This window comes from Dipteris shenzhenensis, chromosome 7 (genome assembly GCF_047967505.1).
Source record: "Dipteris shenzhenensis isolate YYH24624 ecotype China chromosome 7, Dip_SZ_1.0, whole genome shotgun sequence".
NCBI lineage: Eukaryota > Viridiplantae > Streptophyta > Polypodiopsida > Gleicheniales > Dipteridaceae > Dipteris > Dipteris shenzhenensis.
Window position 1 is genome coordinate 53,468,385 of NC_141602.1, and position 22,259 is coordinate 53,490,643.

Sequence of the window (22,259 nt, forward strand, 5' to 3'; positions counted from 1 at the left end):
TCGGCTGATTTTATTCTTACTGGAATTGTGAGGCCAGATCTGGAGGAGGATCTTAGCATCATGGAGCAGAAGAAGCAAGAGACTTTGGCCCAATTGTGGGATCAGGTCAATCCCCGAGTCTGTTCCTATATTTTGCTAAATTGTATCCCCTAGCCAAAAGTATTTGGAAGCATTTGGCATCTCTCTATAACAGGTCTCTCCAATGAAGCTTGTCTCCTTGGAAAGTGTTAAACCCCCCATAATGTGGGAGCACATCAATAAGTTGCAAGCTCTTCAATAGAAGGTCCTTCAAGCAGGAAAAGAGATCGCTTTGGAGGACAAAGGATCGGAAGCCTTAGCCATCCCGCAGGCAAAAGGGTGGAGCAATACCGACAAGAAATCTTCTAAAAAGAAGTTTGATGCAAACCAAGAGGCCTTGCAAGCGAATCAGGCATGTAACCACTATGGATGGAAGGGTCACTATTGAAGAAAGTGCCCTCTGCGAAGCCCGAGAAGGGTACTAGTTAGTTAGCAACAGCCATGCATAGTAGGCCCGAAGGAGTGTCCAAGACGTGCGAAACGTTTCCGAAACTTTTCAGGAATGAAACGCACGTTTTGGGCCACCCAAAGAAACCCCAAAGCTTCAAAATCCCCAAAACCGCATCTTTTTTTGGAAAAACAGCATAGCGTCACGATTTTGCCGCCATACGGACTCTCCGCGCATCAAATCGTTGTTGGCTATGGCAAGCAATGGAAGCTCAAAAATGGAGGTGAGAAGGAAAAAAACGAGATGTTGTTGTGAACTACTGCAAAATTGAGAGTGGAGGCTCAAGAGGGAGCCAACATAACAAAACCCTAGGGCTAAGTGTCCTAACTGACCTAGGTGGTACATGTACTAACTGTACCAATAGTCCTAACTGACTATAACTAGGCCTACAAGGCACATACCAAGGAATAAGTGGCACCTATGGATAGCCCATAGAATGGCCTACAAACCTCCCTCCATGGTATGGGCTGAAGTATCCTGGACATGGCTCACGATACCTAAATATCTAATGTCATGGTTGCACATGTTCATCCTGTAGGGATATAGCAACCTATGACTGTACAGAGTACAACAGATCACTTACAAAAGGTACTAAGTTTAAAGCTTGCCGAAAAGCCAAACTTAGGTCGAGGTAGAGCCTTCGTAAATAGATTTGCCAAGTTTTCTTCAGTGGAAACATAAGACAACTGAATATCACCTGCTGATAATCGCTCTCTAACATAGTGATAGTGAACCTCAATATGCTTTGTGCGAGCATGGAAAACAGGATTCCGTGCAATAGCCAAAGCACTCTGACTATCAGTACAGATGATGGTAGGAGCAATCTAACATGCATAAAGATGTGCAAGTACCTTCCGAAGCCAAACACACTCTACTGTAGCTATAAAGGCTGCTCTGTACTCAGCTTCACAGCTACAAGTAGCAACTGCACTCTGCATCTTGCTGAACCAAGAAACACATGAAGTACCAAGCATGAAACAGTTCCCACTATGTGACACACGAGTGTCCGAACAGCCAGCCCAATCACTATCAGTGAATCCATGCATGACAAGTGAAGTATCAGCCCCATAAAGAAGGCCTAAATTCTGAGTGCCTTTGAAATATCTGAAAACACGCTTCATGGCATGCCAATAGTGCATAGATGGGCTGTGCATGTATCTGCTCAACTGTGAGACGGCATACTTGTTAAAAATGACCCAACAGAGGGTACGCACAGTGGAAGACTAACAGTATTGCCCAGGAGCTCACATAGTGTGGTGTGGGGTGTGGAATCACAAACTTCTTAACTTGATGTGCAAGCCAATAAATAGACAATGCTCAAAAACAAATATAGAAGCAACTCTTTATATTTCCGTCTATCCACAAAGTAGGACAAGATACAATACCAAAAGGTTCTCCTACTAGATGTGAAGCACTTGTAGATCTCTGAGCCCGCGTGCTCCACATCGAGCGTATGTAGACTCTCTGTCCAGAGTGTTCTTCTCTACCTTGCTGCCCTGAGTGTCACCTTCATAGGCCCCCAAGGGGGCTGGCAAAAACGGACCAGCCTGCCCCATTCTGGCCAACCAGTCTGTGGCTGGTCCAGCCCTATCAGGGCTCACAAACCGGGGCCTTTTGGGCCCACTCTTCTAGGGCCTCCAATCAAGGCAAGGGCCCAGCCCTATATAAAGGCAGGTCCCTGCCTCATAGCAGCCTCCTTTGCTGCTCCAACAGGCCTCATCCAGCCCCGTACAGCCTTGGACCCTGCTCCGTACGGTTGCTGATGTCAATGCCACCTGTCCCAGGTCTGCACAGCCTTGTACCCTACTCCATACACTTGCTGGTGTCAGCACCACCTGTGCGCCTCTATTCGGGGCCTGTTCCAGCCCGTACACATGTTCTGAAGTTCTGTCTTGCCAGGCCAGATCCAAGGCTACATGCCCCCGCCATCTCTCTTGCACAAGGTCTCTTGTGCTGTCCACATGACAGCTGATGTGCTGCCCATGTGGCAGCCCCATTCTCTGCCCATGTGGCAATCTATACATCCCTAGGTCCGCCTCCCCCATGCTCTCCTCATATGGGGGCTTACAGATGGGGAGGTGACCATCCATTCCAACAATACTATAGATCAGGTCTCATATGGCATAAGTAAATCAAACAACCAACTGCCTGCTGATAGAGAGTGACATCACATGTACCGCTGCCATCCTCAGAAGAGAAGTGAAAACCAGGCTCTAATGGTGTGGATACTAGCTTGCAATCCTCAAACTGAAAACACTGCAAAAGCTGTCCAATGTACTTGGATTGTGACATCAAAATGCCCCCCTCACTACTAGCAAATTGGATGCCCAGATAGTAGTGCAAAAGACCAAGATCAGGCATAGCAAATGTCTTCTGCAAATCAAGCTTAAAATCTGCAATTTGCTTCAATCCATAAAGGGCTTTCTTCAAGCAGCATACCTTGCTTTTAGAACCTTCAACCTCAAAGCCAAAAGGTTGGGAAACATAGACCTCTTCCTGCAAATGCCCATGAAGGAAAGCTGTCTTGATATCAAGCTGATGTACCTCCCAATGAAAGTGGGCAGCAAAGGCAATAACAATGCGAATAGTAGTGATCCTGGAAGTAGGAGAAAAAGTCTCCTCAAAGTCAATGCCTTGTTGCTCAGCATAGCCCTTAGTAACAAGACGGGCTTTGTAACAGTCCACTGAACCATCAGCTTTCCGTTTAATTTTGTAAACCCACTTAGTTCCAATGGCATTCTTGCTAGGAGGCAAATGACACAACTCCCAAGTGTTATTCTAATGGATAGAATACAATTCAGCTTGCATAGCCTTCAACCAACAATCATTCTGAAAGGCATCTTGATGACATAATGGTTTTCATTGCATGCTGTAGCAACCAAAGCATAAGCAACAAAACTAGCATGCTCTTTCCGGACAGCGGCTCTAGTACGGGCTGGCAGAGGAGTATCTTGTTTGTTGTCTTTTAATATGTCAAAGAGCCAACGAGGGACCTTTTTGGGCTCCTAGATTTCAGCTCTTTCCTTGTCAAGAACCCTGTGCAAATGGTCATGATCAATGAGAGGCTGAATATCTGGTTGCACATGTGGCTACAAATGACCAACAAATGGAGGAGGTACAACCTCAGATGGAACATCATCCTGAGCATCGGATGGAAACAAAGGCATCAAGCTATCAAAAATACATGGGGCATCAACAACGGGCTGTTTTGTGAACAAACGGAGAGCAAGGGTGAGAGAGAGAGTGAGCTGAACGTAAGTGTACTGAATAGTGGACTGAAATGAAGTAAGTGGTTTTGTCTAAGTGACAAAACCCTATCTTATCCACTAACCGTAGTTAGGGATTAGACTGTGGTTAGGGGGGAAAACCTCATAGAGGGAAAAGTGCCCCTAACCTACTTATTACAATACATTGGCCACTGCCTAGAATATGATAATAATTCAAACACCCCCCTACAGTGCCAAAGTGGTGTACAAGGTAGTGATCAATCACCAAAAGGAGATAAGTTTAGGGCACTGCGAAATGCCTCAAACTTCTCACGTGGAAGTGCTTTGGTGAAGATGTTTGCAAAATTGTCATGTGTTGACACATAGATCATACTGATCTCCCCTGCATGCAACTTCTCTCTGACATAATGATAATGAACCTCAATGTGCTTCATGCGAGCATGAAACACAGGATTCTTTGCCACTGCTATAGCACTCTGACTATCAGTGAGAATTGGAGAAGGACCCTCCAACAAGAGATGAAGATCAACGAACAAACGTAGACGACCAAACACATTCAATTGTCGCTGTGAAAGCTTCCCTGTACTCAGCTTCACATGAGGAAGTAGCCACTGTAGATTGCTTCTTACTCAGCCAAGAGATGCAAGCTTTGCCCAAAAAGAAACAATTACCACTAGTGGACTGTCTGGTATCATAGTCTCCAGCCCAATCTAAATCACTGTAAGCATGCATCTGCAAGTCACCCCCCCCTCGTAAACATCAAGCCATAATAATTTGTGCCTTGCAAATAACAGAAGATGCGTTTTACAGCCTACCAATGTGTTGTCTTTCAACTGTGCATATCTCTGCTCACCTCAGATACTACATACTGAATATCGGGCCTAGTATTGCACAAATAAATGAGACATCCAACAGCCTGGCTGTAAAGTGTGACATCCATTGATTCACTTACATCATACATAGTAAGCTTCAACTCCGGCTCCATGGGAGTGGCTATAGGCTTGCAATCATGCATGTTGAGCCTATCCAAGAGCTTCTGCACATACTTGGATTAAGACATAATAATGCCACGCTTGTCGTGTATAAACTAGATCCCCAAATAAAACTTTAACATGCCCAAATCTGTCATGTCAAATTCAGCTTTCAACTCAGCTTTGAAATCTGCAATTATTTCCTCATTTGACCCTGTGAGCAGCATGTCATCTACATAAAGAATGATGACCAAAATATCTCCCCCATCCTTCTTGATGTAGAGGGTGCTTTCCGTGGGACTATTATGTAACCCCTTACTCGCCAAGAATGCATCAATCTTGGCATACCAGGGTTTTTTAAGTGAAAAGGAAGCCAGATGGGTCCATTGACAGGTACAAGGCAAGGCTGGTTGCCAAAGGCTATGCACAGAAGAAGGGCATAGATTATGAGGAGAATTTTGCTCCTACATCCCGGATGACCACCTTAAGGTCAATTATTGCCATGGCTGCAAATTTTGTTTGGAATTTCCATCAGTTGGACATAAAAACAGCTTTCCTTAATGGGGACTTGCAAGAAGAGGTTTATGTCAAACAACCTCCTGGATTTGAACTTTCTAACAATGCACTTCAGGTTTGCAAGCTTAACAAAGCTTTCTATGGGCTGAAACAAGTCCCACGTGCAACTTGGTACCAATGGCATGCTCACCTAGTGGCAAATCCACAACATCCAAAGTCCATTTTTTCTCAATGGACTGCAATTCATTGTGCATGGCATGCATTCAATGCACATTATCCTTTACTTCTTCAAAAGAGTCAGGTTAGGTTCTTCTTTGTCAAGAAGAGTACCTGCATAAGCTGTCTCAACTGAAAGAGTCCCCCACTGGCGTGCCTTACTGCACTACGAGTCCTGCCAGGCAATAGGGCCTCAAGCCTACTCTCCCTTAGAGTCTGTAGCAACCAATTCGGGACTGTTTTGGCTGCGTGTATCTCTTGAATCTCTTGCCTTACAACTTCATCCACACCCTACGGAGGTACAAAACCTGAATCGGGGGATGTGGATGAGGAGGAGGTTGCTGTAAATTCTGATTTTCAGCATGAGCCTCAAGTGGGGAACCCAATGCTATAGGAAGCATCCCCTCAAAAACATCATCTGAAGAAGCTGGAATAGAAAATTCAGCATGTGTACGTGCTGAATTCTCTGAAAATATAACATCTTTACTCACAAAAATCAAGATTGCAGAGATGATAGCCTTTGCTTTGTCCACTGTACCCAACAAAAATGCATTTAAGTGCCTTATCTAACAACTTATGTCGAAACTCCACATGCATGTGGACATATGCAACACAACCAAAAACTATGAAGTCATCCACTAAAGGCTTTCTCCATGCCATGCCTCATAGGGAGTGATTGTCTTCAAAGCCTTTGTGGGAGCCCGATTCAAAACATAGTTTGCACACATGAGGCCTTCGAGCCAAACCCTATGAGACAACTTTTTACTGGTAAGCATGCATCTATCCATCTCCATAAGAGTGCGATTCTTGCGCTCAGCTTTGCCATTTTGCTGAGGTGTAAGCCTCACTGTAAGCTGATGCGTGATGCCTTTCTCCTTCAAAAATGCCTCAAACTCATGAGACATATACTCCCCCCCTCTATCTGTGTGAAGTGTCTGCACCTTGAGTCCTGTCTCATTCTCAACCATAGCCAATGTTTGAAATGCACAAACACTTCTGATTTTGCCTTAAGACCATAGACCCAAGTGTAATTGGTTAAGGCATCTATGAATGTAACATAATAGAGATAACCACCAAAAGCCGGTGTCCTCATGGAACCACAGAGATCACTGTGAATGAGCTGTAATTTACGTGTAGCTCTCACTGCACCATCCTTCTTATAAGGAAATCTATGCATCTTGCCAAGGATGCAACCCTCACATGTATGAGGAGGAGGTGACTCCAAAGCATGCTTCTGAAGTGTCATTAAGCTGCCATAGCTCATATGCCCATACCTAGCATGCCATAACTCCGCATTCTGCATCGCAACAGTGGAAGAGCTCACTGAAAGTGCAAGATCGGATCTTTTCTCATATATATCAAGCTGAAAAAAACCCCGATACAAAGTGCCAGACAACATCAAAGCATAGTCATTCTCTTTGTCTCTGACTGCACACTTGGCATCATCAAATATAACCTGAAATCCTCCTCTATTGAGAGAGGACACTGAAAGCAAATTCTTCTTTATACCTGGCACATAAAGAACATCGGAAATTCTGAAATCTGTGCCATCAGTGGATGTAAGGATGATGTCCCTCCCTCCACACACTGAATAAGAAGAAGAATTAGTTGCACGAGTCACCTTCTTTTTAGTAGGTGGTGGATGCAGAGATGCAAAAAGGCTCTTCTTAGAAGTGATGTGCTTAGAAGCACCACTATCAAAATACCAAATATTCAGTGTCTCATTGGCACTGAGAGAGCATGCATCCTTTGAAGGATCATAACTGCAAGTCAAGAAAGCATAAGGATCATCCTAAAAAGTGGTTGTAGCATCTGAATTACCCACTGAAGAATCTGAAATGCAAGACAAAAAGGCATAGTGCTCTTCCACAAAGTTGGCTGTAACATCTCCCCCATCATGTGCATGAGGAGCTCATGCATCTGACACAACCATACCTGAATCCCTTTTCTTTTCTTTAGCTATGCGCTTCTTGCACTCACCAATATAATGACCTGCCTTCTTGTAGTAGTGACAAATGCCCTTCTTTTTAGGCTTATCTGCATCACCCTTAGCCTTATGAGAGGGCTGTCCTGAATTAGCTTTATGCTGATGTGCGGGCTGATTGGCATGTTGCTTTTGCTGCCGTTTTCCCTTGGGCTTAAACTTAGAAAACATGGCATGCTCGCCAGCCGTGTTGCCATATTTCTTCGTTTCTGCTCTTCCTGCAAAAAAAATCCTACCAACTTGTGAAAAGAGAGAGGATTGATGCCCCCCCTCAATGACAAATTCAGCGAGGTGTGGAAACCAAGATAGGACTCGGGAAGAGAATTCAGAGTGGTGGTAATCATCTCTGAATCCGAAATTACTTCATCAATATTCAGCAACTGCTCCCTCAAATCCTGAAGCTTTGTGAGGTGAGTATTCATGGAATCTCCCTCATCCATGGCTGTACGTTGAGCTAGCAGGTCGTACGGACTCAGGTGTACGGACAGCGGCGTCGCACCTGTGAGCTGTGAGCAGGAAGCTGGGAGCTAGAAGCTTGGTGAGGCTCAAGAGCTTGGTGTGGCTCTAACACCAAATGTGAACAAACGGAGAGCAAGGGGGAGAGAAAGAGTAAGCTGAACGTAAGTGTACTGAATAGTGGACTGAAATGAAGTAAGTACAAAAGAGAAGTAAGGGGTTTTGTCTAAGTGACAAAACCCTATCTTATCTATTAACCGTAGTTAGGGATTAGACTGGGAAAAACCTCATAGAGGGAAAAGTGTCCTCATGGCGATGCATACATGGCATAGATCTGGCCTAGAAGGAGCAGATCTGGAGCAGCACAAGATGGCGGGGCATCCCATGGTGCAGGCACCTACATGGCGAGCTATTTGGCGAGGCATGTGGGTAGGCACATGGCTTGCAACATACCCTAAAGATGGCGCAGGGATATGGCGGGACAGATCAGCAAACAGGTCGGCCAACAGTAGGGCTGGTTGGGGCTGGTTGAGCCAGCCAACCAGGCCTTGGTTAGGCTGGTCAAGAGGGCTGGGTTCCTACCTGGAACAAAGGCTGTAAAGGGCCTAGTAAAGACCCTTATATAGGGCCCTGGTTGGGCTGGTAGGGGCAGCCAACCAGGTCGGTTTTCAGCCAGACTGAGTCAGCCAAAATAGGGCTGACATGTCGGCTATTTTGACCAGGCCTTGGGCCTATAAAAGGAGAGGCCTTGGGCCTCATAATTCATCCAACTATCCAGCAAGAGCAAGAGCAGACAAGAGCAGCCAAAAGCCACTCCCTTGGGCTTCACACTGGGGGTGAAGGAGAGTGAAAGGTGTGCTGCAGACTGAGTTCCCTAGAGGCTGGACCTTGGCTGTCTTCTAGGACAGCAAGGTGTTGTGATCTGGACGGAAAGTCTGCTTACGCTCGAGGTGGAGCATACGGGCTCGAGTCTAGAGATAGCTAGCAGATAGGAAGAGTACCTTATGGTAAGATTAGAGGACCACACCATTGGTGGGACTCTGGATCTATCTCTTTTGTATTGTGTCCATAGCTTTGGACGGAAATATATTATTTTGGTGGTCTCTCTGTCTGGCTGGTTCATTCATTGTCTATTGATGAGTCTGCACATCTATTTTATGCACATAAGTTAAGAAGTTTGTGATTCCACACCCCACACCACACTGTGTGATCTCCTTGGCTATTCTATCAGTCTTCCGCTGTGCGTACCCTCTGTTGGGTCATTTCTAACAACTTGCCCAATACCTTTCACGGTATACGATGCACACTGCCCCCCTTAGATGTATGCTCTAATGAGATGAATAACTTCCTGCAAGAAGTGATATGCTTGCTAGAACCACTATCAAAGAACCAGGCATCATGAACATCTGAATCTGCGATGCAAGCATCATGAACATCAGGATTATACTCACATGTAACCAAGAAAGCCCAATGCTGGTCTTGTGCAAAATTAGCGGACTCATGTCGATCTTCTGCACTAGAAGAACCAGATACTGCAAGACCAGACTCTTTCTTCTTCTTTTAGATGCAATCCGCTTCCTGCATTCAGAAATATCATGCCCACGTTTCTTGCAGTAGTTACATCTCTTCTTCTTTTTGTTATCCCCCGAAGAAGAGGCACCATGAGAATGACCAGCATGTGAAAGAGAGGGTTTACCAGCTGAACCCTTGCCTTTGCCTTTGTTTTTATGCTGGGCAGTAAAGGCTTGATCACTAGCCATAGAAGCGTTGCGATTTGCACGACTTTGCTCCTCTTGAAGAAGAAGAGCAACCAGCTGGTCAAACGAGTAATGGTTGGCAACCAACCACAATGTAGTAGCAAAGCCTCGATAAGAATCAGGCAACCCCTCAAGGGTATTAGAAACAAGCTGAAAATCAGGCATAATCTCATCAATGTTGGCCATCTGCTTTTTCAAATTCTTCACATTAGTGAGATAGGCATCCATGTTACCACCCTCTTCAAGCTTCAAGTCTTTCAACTGCTTGCCGAGATAGGCAAGCCTCACCTCATTCCGCACCTGATACAAAGATGCAAGTTGATCCCGTGCTTGCTTAGTTGTCTTGCAAGACCGGATGTGAGGGATAATAACCCGTTTCAATGAAAGAGCAATCAAGGCATGTGCTTTGGCATCACGACCATCCCACTGAATCTGCTCCTGTGTAGGAGGCAAAGTACCTGTAACAGGAGTTGCAAGTGTTCTAGAAGAAGCATTAGACCCATCACCTGAAGTAGAACCAGAGGCAGTAGGTGCAACACCAGAAAGGCATTACGTGTAGGTCTGACCTCAGAACCTGAAACAACATGCCATAAATTCTTGGCAACCAAAACATGTCCCATCATGTATGACCACATGGGATAATTGGTACCATCAAGCTTCTCATCAGCCCCAAGCATCCCAAACAAATCATCCTTGCTACTAGTCATGGTGCTGAAATTGAAGACAAATGCACCGATTGGCAAAGCAAATGAGAGAAAGGCAACCTCTCAAAATCAAGTGACAAAATTCTGCTCAAGCTTCAAAGCTTATTCCTGCAAGAGACTCTATTGTCCCAAGGTGTACCTGTTGCAAGAAAAACCCCCAAAAGGCAACACAAGGCTTTCCAAGGCAACACGAGGCCTTTCCAAAATGCAAATGAAGCAGAAATTGGAAAGAACCAATGCAACAACGGCTTACCCAATGATGTAGCCCAAAAGGACAGCAATGAAAAGGCTCTGACTGCGAGCAGAAAGATTCATCTTTGAAGCAGAGGTGAAAATGAGAGCAAATGGCAATGAGGAATCCCAATAGACGGCTGGAAATGAGAATTACAGTAAGAAAAAGTGCTCCCACAAGGAGGAGAGCACTCGGAAATGAGGGGAGAGTGATCTAATGGAGGGGTGCTCGCAGCCTGAGGCAAAGAGAAGCCAAAAGAGAAGGAATGGGCTCAAAGAGAGACCGCCGGATCGCTTCAACAATCTCTGAAAGCCTTCAAACTCCGATACGCAGCATGAGAAAGCTTCAAAACACTTGCACGCTTCACGAGGCAGCTCCAAAGTGCTGGAAAAACTTCAAAATGGTCGACACGAACCCCGAAGAAGACCCATACAGCAATAAATGCTGGCACAGCAGTCCCGTACAGTAATTATGAGCCTACAGCACCCGTACTGCATTAAATGCAGACCTGACAGGTCTGTACAGCAATTGATGCAACTCTAACAAGTCTGTAAACCTTCAAAACCGCCTCAAATGAGCTCGAAATGCGCCATACAGCATTAAATGCAGCTGTCAGTGGCCGTACAGTCTGTACGGACAGTACGGCTCACACATGTTAAGCCGCCTGCAGTAAAACGTTCCCTACAGTTCTGCAGAAGGGTTTTGGTGCACCGAAATCGAGGTACCTATGCAGCAGCAGCTTCTGGAAGAGGTTTCTGGCGACAGAAATGCTTGGAGAAGCCCTGAATGCTCACACGTGTGGAAGGAAACCGACCAGCTGGAAATGACTAGAGGATGGATCCCTGACCCACTTTGATACCACTATTGGCTACAATGGAAGCTCAAAAATGGGGGTGAGAAGGAGAAATACAAGATGCTGTAATGAACTGCTGCAAAACAGAGAGTGGAGGCTCAAGAGGGAGCCAACATAACAAAACCCTACTTGGCTACAATGGAAGCTCAAAACTGGAGGTGAGAAGAAGAAAAACGAGATGCTATAATGAATTGCTGCAAAACGGAGAGTGGAGGCTCAAGAGGGAGCCAACATAACAAAACCCTAGGGCTAAATGCCCCAACTTAAGTGTCCTAACTGACCAAGGTGGTACATGTACTAACTATACCAATAGTCCTAACTGACTATAACTAGGCCTACAAGGCACATACCAAGGAATGAGTGGCACCTATGGATTGCCCATAGAATGGCCTACAATCACCGTACGACCCATCCAATCGTCGATTGCATGCTCCATGCTTCTGTACATGTCATACAGCCCCGTCAAACCAGTCCATACATGTCCGTACAGCAGAGTCTGTATGAAACAGGTTGTACACTTCGAACGGTACAAGGTATACAGCCCGTACAAGCAAGCCCTTCATCAACCCTCGCAGGATGCATCTCCCATCCACATAGTTCTTTCAAGATACAGGTTGCTGCATGCAGCCCGCCAGCCTGGTAAGTTCACGCCACCTAGTACCAATCATCATTTCTTACTGCAAGTTGCAGCTCTCGATTGAATATATTTATTTTCCATAGGCAAATTGCAATGCTTGCTAAGCTCGTGTTGCATCCTTAACCTTTGAACTCTTATATAGGGTTCAAGACATCAAGCAAATATGGAACAAGCGTTGGGATTGGTTTCATAGGCCAATCCATGCGGTCGCACCTATATTGCATCTTCTATGGAGGAGTGAGAGCAAGGCATTGTGTGAGGAGCTTGAGCAGGGTTGGACAAAGTACATTACCACATTGGTGGATGGTGATGTAAATCTTATGAGGAAGCTCGAGGATCGACGTCTCATGTTATGCAATAATATCTCCATGTTTGGGAAACCAACTGCTTTGCTTTGTGACACGTAGTTGCAGCCAGTTTCCTAGTTACTGAGTGTTAAACTTCTCTAGATTCTAGCCTCAGTTCTCATGGCTCAAGGCAATTTACACTTCTATCATGCAGGCTGATCAATGATGGTTGTCTTCTATGAGTACAGCAACATGTCTTGTGAATCTGTCTTAAGTCTACTTGGAAACATAAAATATAAAAAACATGACTAGTTAGAGTTTCGTACCTTATGCACCTCATACCTTGATCACGGTACTCAGCCCTGATTTTTTATGTCGGGCTCTTCACCTGGTTACTCTCGGGGCTGCCAGTGGTTATTTTCTATTGTTATTCAGCAGTTTCCCTCTACTTTGGGTTCACATCTCCCATTTTCTTTCATTGGGGAGATCATTGTATACACTAGACTATTAATATTAATGTTCTAGGACTTCTTGGGTTCTGCCCGAGGATAATGCATTGCTATTATAATTAAAGCTGTGCATCATTGTAATGAAGAAATCCAAGTAGTAGGTGTACCTCATTCGCACCCCATCCGGTGCTAGTCTTTCCTTTTTCTCTCCTCTTCCCCATCCTCTGTGTGGAATTTGGATGATATCTTTGTGATTGTTAATTTCCAAGTAATGGCTATTTGAAATTCTAAGTTTATTAAGCAATTTAATCTGCATAAGTACAACTCTGACACATCCTGCGCACCATATGGGAGCACGGGAAGTCAAGATCTAGGGTGACTGTTAAGACACGGGCGTGTTTCTGCAAGGCTTGGCATGCAGATGTCTTTTATGTATTCAAAAAGCGAGGTACTCGCTGGATGTGTAATAACCTACCCTGTTTGTTGGCCCCTGTTTCATAAAAACCCTAGGCAGTGAGCTACGTTCTCTGAAAACAGGCTGGTTGACCAACAGTTCTCTTTGTTTCCCATGATCAGTGCCTCACAGATTTGTAAGGTTAGTTTTTTAAGCATTAATAGAAAGTTCTTCTCACGGGGGAGCGGAGGCGGCCAGGGGGGCAATAATGACAGGTCCTTACAATTCTTGTGTTCTGTTTTAGTGGAACTTAGAAGGCTGAATAATGCTCCAATAATATCAAATGAGATCTCAAATCTTATTACATGAAGAAGATTCTACTTGAAGAGATGCAAACCACGACAAGTACACAAAGCAAGCATTAGAATTCAATATCGAAACTCCTACAGTTTGAAACTTGGAATCCTATTACATACAAAAGCTACTGACACTGTCTGATGCAAAAACTAAGAAAAGCACAACACACCTTGGTAGGATGAACATCCACTGACAATATGCCAGGTTTGCTTGTTTTATGAAGAGGATGACTTGAAAGTTGTGTATAGCTCTCCACAGCTTCAAGAGGAGCAAGTTCATGAGATATCTAATTCACAAATAGAAGAGATTATCCTTGAGCTCTAACCAAAAGGATAGAGAGAATATAATACTATAAATCTCTTAAACAAACCTGGCGCCTCTTTCGTTGTCCAGACAACCTTGTATTGCAATCAGTTAGTTCCTTAATAATCTCAGGAGTGATTCCCTGGCGTGGCTTCTTGCCAGATGCAACAGGCTCTTGCTCATCCTCCGGGGCAGCTTAAAAACCAAAGTATTATAGTATTGAGTTCATCTTAAAACAGAAAACGAACTTCAAGATCACACAGACTCCTATGCAGCTTAGGGCTCACAAGTCACAGCGCAAATCCATCAAACCTCGTTTTCCATTGCTCAATAATGGTGCACTTGGCACAGGAGCTGGTAAAGCTGGTAATTGCCTCTCTGTCTGCGCAAGCATAGCATGTGCCTCATCCCTTTCCTTTTTTAATCTTGCAATAACCCTGCAGGCAGCATCATGCTGGCGGGAACTATAAGTTTATTTTTGTCCATGCCAAAACCCATGAAATACAGATTGCTGCTCCCAAATTTTCTCTCACAACAATATTTTATGTCTGCCATCAAAGATGTGAAAAGGCAAAATGACTACATCCGCACACAAAAATGATGCAAAATACAATGCCATAGATTTTATTTGTGGCCCACTCAAAGGGAAAAAATAGCTTTCGTTGACAAAGGATAATAGGCAAATACAAGGACCTGAACACTTAAAAGCAATCCAGAGAGCAATCAGAGCAGGTTATCACAGTTTGGGTAATTTTAAACACTTAGCAAGTCTATATGAAACATATTGTTGTCAATTTAAAAGACATTACTACCAACCAAACCCTGCATTTGTGAGCCTGTGTAATACCACAAAAATTTGAAGCATGACTGCATAGCCTCCACGATAATAACTCAAGAATACATGAGAGCTTTCCTCATCTGAAGTTATAATGTTTAAGATACACATAAGTATGTCCGTGTGTGTGTGTTGGTGTGTACATGCACGCGCGCACACACACACACACACAAGAATATGTATGCCCACACTTATGCTGTAAAGTGTGATAGTCAACCACACATGTACACAAGTTTGAACATCTATTTCAGGAGTTTCTGTAAGGACACCGGAGCTGACGTCACACCAAATTCTAGCACATAATTGGATGGCTAATTTTAAATTCGTCTGCATTTCATCTAAGCTATAACAGCTTGTAAGATAATTTTACTTGTTTTCAGAAATATTGTCCCACTTTCAGTGCATATTTACCTGATATAATGCATGGCTAAGCTCCTGTCGAGCAGTGTGCAATTGTTGCTCTAAAGCATAATTTGACAATACCACAGCATCCCATTCCTGCATAGAAAACATGGTTAGTTTTCATACAAAGGCAAAAAAACAAGCTGAAGATATAAAATGGAATACTCAACAAGCACTGGACTTGTACATTAGTTTCAGAAACATGTAAAAACTTATTCAACTTTCCCACAATACTAATGAGCTAAGTCCCATGTACTATTGCTTTAAAATGTAATACTAATGAGCTTTCCCACCACCAAATACTAATGAACTAAGTCCCATGTACTATTGCTTAAAACTATAACCTGTTTGAAGATAAAAAGGAATATGCCATAGTGTTATGGAATTTCTTTTAAAGATCGGAGCACTTTTAAGCGCCAAGAACTTGAGATTTTAGAAACAGCACTTCCAATTGAACGAAATGCTAATTGAAGAGAAGTTTTCTAACCGTATGTAGAAGTTTAAAATGAACCTTAACATTATATCTTTCAAATACCTTAACAGATTTTATCCCAAAAACATAAGTCAATCCAAGAACTATAATCTCGTTTGTCTTATAGTCTCTATTCTTCAGTTTCAGGAGTAAGAAGAATCACAAGAAACATGATGCATCGATCTAGAAGTAGACGCAACATTTCTATTTTCATTGTTAGGGAACAGGGAGAAATAACATAGATCACTTTCAACTTCCACACTTGATTTGTTCCCCAAACCATAGGATTCATTTGACCAGCCTTTTTACTCTTGTGATGCGCTCAATTCCTCAAGATGGTACATAATGGTCTCATCCAAAAAAGTTCACGGGGCCTAGCTGCCTTCAAAATTTCTGTATGAGTTAGCAAATTGTCCTTCTATATGCTCAATAGGAAAACCAAGAAAGGATTCAAGAAAATGTTTGCTCCTAAGACGTCTCAATTTATTGAGGATCTTATATAGTATAATCTATACTCACCAATATCGACTGGCTACGAAATTAGATCTAGCTACGAAATCAAATCCATCTCATAGAACCTTTTTATACCTAGATAAATCCAGGAACATTCCCAAACTCATCCCCTAAAAACACAACATAGTGCAGTTTCAATCTCACGATAGTCACTCATAAGATTGAAAACCATAAACTCCATCACGCATAGCAGGGACTAGCAACTATGACATCCCCACTGACGTCATCAGCGCCCAACAGTGGGTGTAGACCATAGTATAAAAGTATGCTCTCACACATACAAATCCACACATACTTGAGCATCCATTTATATAAAGTCTTCGTACTGAGTTTCTGTCGGCACTCCGGAGGTGAAGGGCAAACTCAGCCATGACGAAGGCTAGCACTAAAGGAGAAGGCTAATCAAAAAGTAGTCCAAATCTCTTCATTCAAGCTACAACTGCTTGTGAAGTCTAAACGATTTCATTTTAGTCTCTCCCAAACGAGCATCTAAATCTAGCTGATAGGGCAACACACCATTTAAGATAGAAAGAATTATCGCAATACCAGTAGGCCGCAACTTGGACCAAAACTTCACAAGGTGAAATTTGCATGTCCGCTAATACGGCAGAAGCATATACCTAGATGAATCTTCTCCAGAATAATGAAGTCTATTCAAATTAGATCTAGCTACGAAATCAAATCTCACAAGGCTGAATATAATCCAAATTTAGATACTCCCACACAACATTGTCTTTCTCTAAGTAGCTAATCCAATACGATTGTCGAAAGACAGGTTGACTCCTCGAAAGTAAATCAATACCATGGTACACACTACCATGCAGTGGTGGACCATACTATGTCTTGGTAGTCACACTTAATACGTTGTAATAATTGTTTTTGCAAAGAAATGCTATCTAATTCACAATTATACAATACAATGTTCTCAACAAAAAACAAAATTATTGATTGATTTGATTAACAATACAACAATAAAACTCATTTTAAACCAATAATAAGACAGTCATACTCCAAATTTTGTACATCCTATTATTCTCTTTTGTAACTACAAAAAGCAACTATGTAGAATCATTAATATCCAATTCACAGATAATACAGAAAACATGGGTCTTGTAAATAACTTGTTGGTCATTATGCTTATCATAAAACCATGTCTTTCTCAAAATTACACCATATTTGTCAGATTTATCGAGTGGAAACTCATCTCCTCTTGACAATCTTCCATCCAGAGCTCGGTGTTTGGAACAATAAAGTCCCTAACCTGTGTTTAACCTAGTTAACTGCGTACATGTGGGTCAATCACATACGAGTAATCATTTGGTAAAGGTATGAGATGAACAATTGTCAAGCAACCCACACCCTGGTGTGCCCATAATTGATCAGATAATGTTGATTATGTCAAATAGAGCAAAGAAAAAGTATTAATATACACATGACCCATAACTTGGGCTGCAATCATTTAAAGCATAGACACACCTTGAGGGTGTCGTACTGAAGTCCAACTAAACAGGCTAAGACTAAGGAGTTCAAGCACAAAAATGATCGATCGCCAAATAATGTGTGTCAAAGTCACTAATATAGCCTCACTCCTTGTGGCTTCAGTAACCTCCCCTTAAGATTCCGATGAATCGATCCTTATCCTCGAGGGCTACTCACCCTTGCTAGTACCATTGCACCTCCCTTGACACAACCCAAGTTAGGTACAAGCTAACTAGGGTTAACTTAAGTCGTAACACTCGCCCTACCACTAGCAAAATCTTGTTTCGTAACAAATGCTCAAGGAGGAAAGCTCCTCGCCCATGCAAAAGTATAAGAATCCATATCAAACTCATTGTTCTTGTCTAAAGTCAGCACTATAGTGCACAAGTTAACGCATGCAACTTTAAGCTTGAGCTTAAACAATTGCAATATTCTCAGCATAAACAATTAGCATCAACAAAATCCCATAAACGAGTATGACCGTGGCGCAATGCAAGGAAGCAGACTCAATGAAATAGATAGTAAAATCTGTTATAATAAGATCAACATGACATTCGCATAAAAGAAGAGAGGATGAAGCCATGTTAGAGAGATCTCTCTCTCTCTCTCTCTCTCTCTCTCTCTCTCTCTCTCTCTCTTCACAGGACCCATCTTCACAATGAAACATGCAGCCCAGGCACGACTCACACGAGGGCGTAGTGCTTTGGCTAGACTAGGGCGGCAGTGTTTCCAGGCGCACTTCCAGGATCCACCGACAAAGAGCTGGCTTTTCAACACACTAGTGCGACCGACTGTCATGTATGCAGCACCTTTCTGGGGGTGAGATCTTACGAGGACAGACTGGAGGAGCTTCGAGCGGCTACAGGTGACGATGGGATCCAAGATAATCCGATGTAAGCCCTCAATTCCACATAAGATAGTACAGGCAGAGTTCAGCATGACACCTCTCCAAGTTGATGCCATCTTCGACAAAGAGCTGGCTTTTCAACACACTAGTGCGACCGACTGTCATGTATGCAGCACCTTTCTGGGGGTGAGATCTTACGAGGACAGACTGGAGGAGCTTCGAGCGGCTACAGGTGACGATGGGATCCAAGATAATCCGATGTAAGCCCTCAATTCCACATAAGATAGTACAGGCAGAGTTCAGCATGACACCTCTCCAAGTTGATGCCATCTTTCAGACAGTGACTTTCATCCACAGAGTCTGAGACTCACCCCATTGGAGACTTCCGAGGTTGGCCCTAGAGTCATCCAGACGACTCGCAGCGAGCGGGGCAGACACATGGTATGCACGCATATCTACATGGCTTGCCAGGCACGGTATCCAGATGATCAGGCTTCCCCCCTTTCAGTACAGCATGGATGCACCTCCTGAGTTGATCCCGCAAGATGAGATCAACCGTATCATACGGTTAGACCTCCTCCAACTTCACACATCCCGAACTTGGGGGGAGGACCAGGAGCTCCCCACCATGACCCAGTTTTATCGCGACCACTTCTTGAGAGTATCAGAGGAGGGATTCATTATCAGACCCCAATATCTCGAGGATAGAGGAGTCTCCCATGCACTGAGGAGGTCAGATGCGGGTTTCATCCCATCAGCTAAGGATCGAGGCAAGGAGAGCAACGCGTATACCTAGAGAGTAACGGGTCTGCACACTATGTACGCTGGGGGCGGTTGAGACAAAGGAGCATTTTCTTTGTGTTTGCCCAGCCTACTACGAGATTCGGGGAGAGGGGAGTGGCTTCGGTCCTTTGTCACGACTAATCCATTTCCATGACCAGGTTTGTATCGGGCTTTATCTGTTGGAGATGCGACAACATAGGGAGACGCTTCTACGACACATCAGAGAGCAACAAGGGATGGTCAGACCACTACAGGACATAGAGGGTGACCGGGCACAGCAACACGTCACAGAGTTCTATACATTTGAGTCAGCCCCCGAACACATTGGAGTGGAGGAGGAGGAGCTAGCCGATATGAGAGCAGTCTGGATGAGTAGCCGGCACAGTACCATCGAGAGAGGGACGCAGAGGCCACATGTGCGACAGAGAGCCCCCAGAGTACACTCTATTGAGGTCCAACCTATCACAACTTTCCTCAGGGGAGACCGACAAAGACAAGGGGTCACTCTAGACATAGAGCGAGGAGACCGCGTCCCCCACCGCAGCGCGAAACAGCTCGACAGATGCAGATACGAGACATCTTTGCAGCCCACCAGAGAGCCATCACTGTACCAAGCTTCGGTTTCATCCCAACGCCTAGATAGATTGATTGATATGGCCCACTCTGCAGTTACCCTTTGCTTCAGCCCACTGAGGCTTGTATGAGTTCACTTTTCTGTGTACTTTGTCCCATAGACCCGCCTCCCGCGGACGTTAATCTCTCTCTCTCTCTCTCTCTCTCTCTCTCTCTCTCTCTCATCGCCTCTCCCTCTGGTCTCCTAGTCCCTCAACCTCCCGTACAGACCATACAGTCGCCTTCAGCCTTCGTCGTACAGCCGCCGCTGTCATCCGTACAGCAGCAGATCAGCTTTTTCGTCCAAGTCGTCCAAAGCAGAGCAGAAGGGGATAGATCTAATACACCTCAAACTGGGCTGATCCCCTGGGCCAGTTTGAGAGGTTAGCTTCAGCTAAGGGGTCCATAGATTGCACAGGCTACCGTTATGGAGTCCCCCTCTTTCCCTAAGATGCAGCAGTTCGCCACCACACCAGTCAACAAGCCCTCGAACTCTGATATTGCAGCCTCATCAGCGACACCCAGCCCGTATGCACTATACTTTAAGCGAAGGATTGGATCAGACCCACAGGAGCAAATCTACTATCTACAGCAGGAAGGAAGAGAGCTTAGGCTTATGGTAGCAGCTCTCGGGAAGAAAGTGAAGGAGATGGAAAATATTGGTAAGCAGGAGATCATTGCTGAAGTTCTACAAAAATGCAGCTCATCTCCACCAGCACCAACACTTGTCTCCACGGTCGAAGAGATGATTATCACTCAGGTAAGTTCAGCCAAGAGAGAGATGGCTATTATAGCCAACAACAAAATCAACAGAGCAGATCTTTACACAGAGGTAAAAGAGCAGGAAAACATAGCAAAATATTGCGCATTGGGGGGCTGCCAGAGGCTGTCAAGTTGATGTATTTACTGAGGGATACACAGAAGAAGAAAAGCTCACGTGTCTCAAGAAGGAGATACCACAGATAGAATGGGATGAAACTGACATCAGTTGTATCTCTCAGAAGGGAACACAAGTACAAGTTTATTTCATAGAGAGGGCAGGAAGAACCAAGATTCTCCGACAGACAAACAAGCTGAAAGGTACACAGATATGGATATCTGAGGAGCTCACTCCAACTCAGCTCAAAAAAAGAAATGTTCAACTTGCTAAAGTGAAGGATGCACGCAAAGCTGGAAAATGGGCAGTCTATCGTGATGGACAAGCCTTGATTCGTGATTTCAAATCTAAACCCAAGGACTCTCAGTCTTAAACTGATGTTATTCAAGCCATTTGTCTAAGATAGAATTAGTAGCTAGTTATGCATCTGAATAATTGGGGCTGAGTTGCCTTGAGCACTCCCTCAACTCTCTGGATACCCAGATGTATTTACAACTCTTTTTTTTGTGTACCTTGTCCCATAGACCCGTGAGGTCTCCCGCGGACGTTAATAGATCTTTCTTTCTTTTCTTTCTCATAGTTTCTTGCAAGCTACAGTGTCAAATGCTTTCTTGAAGTCTATGAATATAGTGCACACTAGAGTGACCTTGGAATGGTACAAAATTGTGAAGTTGTATTCCAATATAATGTCAAATGTGATAGCTGTGTCTAGGTGAATCCAGGAACATGCCTTTAAAAACGCAACACATAGTGCAATTTAATCTCATGACTGAGACAAGATTGAAAACCATGAACCCCATCACACATAGTACTATGACATCCCCACCAACGTCATCACACCCAACTGTGGGTGTAGACCATAGTATAAATATTTTCTCTCACATATACAAATCCACCCACCCACACATACTTGAGCTTCCGTTTATACAAGGTCTTCATACTGAGTTTCTGTCAGCACTCCACGGGTGAAGGTTGACTCAGCCATGAAAAAGGCTAGAAGTCCAAATGGGAAACCTACACTAAAGATATTACTGAGAATATAGCTATGATACATACTACAAGGCAATTATAGAAGTGGATGCTAATGACATCATTTTCAATGGGATCAGCTCCTTGCCCACGATAAACACGTGGAAGCCTCCCAAAGCCCAATAATAAAATATGTACAGCTCAGCCCCTAGGCAAACTATACCAGACTAAGGCTATCTACTCTTCTAATAGTGTGGAAATAGGCTAACATCCTTGCTCGTAATCTTAGACAACCACAAACAGCAAAAGATCTATTTTTAATTGATGAAATGCTATTACAAAAATACCTAAGTTTCTCATTAACAATCAGATTAGGAAGACCATAAGATGGGTAGGAAGTAACAAGATAGAGTATTTGGCCCTTCATAAACCCGCACAAGGGGCAAGGCTAGTTTTGCAGAGGAATGATTGACGTAAAAGGCCCACTTATTCACCCCTCTGACATGTTGCCCTATGATTAATTTCTTAGGTTCCCCGCTCCTCCTCGCTAAACAGAGAAACACCAAAGGGATATCCAAGTTCGCAAGCTCTAGATTCATGA

At 44.0% G+C, this 22,259-nt stretch overlaps 1 protein-coding gene across 1 annotated transcript in view; it reads right to left on the bottom strand.

Moving 5' to 3' along the window:
• LOC147900497 (pre-mRNA-processing factor 19-like) overlaps window positions 1-22,259 on the bottom strand; it is an 82,796-nt gene that overhangs the window by 58,445 nt on the left and 2,092 nt on the right. Inside the window, exons 5-8 of the mRNA XM_087376982.1 lie at window positions 15,116-15,202; window positions 14,182-14,323; window positions 13,937-14,064; window positions 13,736-13,852 (exon numbers count right to left, since the gene is read on the bottom strand). Coding sequence (XP_087233108.1) covers window positions 13,736-13,852; window positions 13,937-14,064; window positions 14,182-14,323; window positions 15,116-15,202 — 474 coding nt within the window. The remainder of the gene's footprint in view (window positions 1-13,735; window positions 13,853-13,936; window positions 14,065-14,181; window positions 14,324-15,115; window positions 15,203-22,259) is intronic.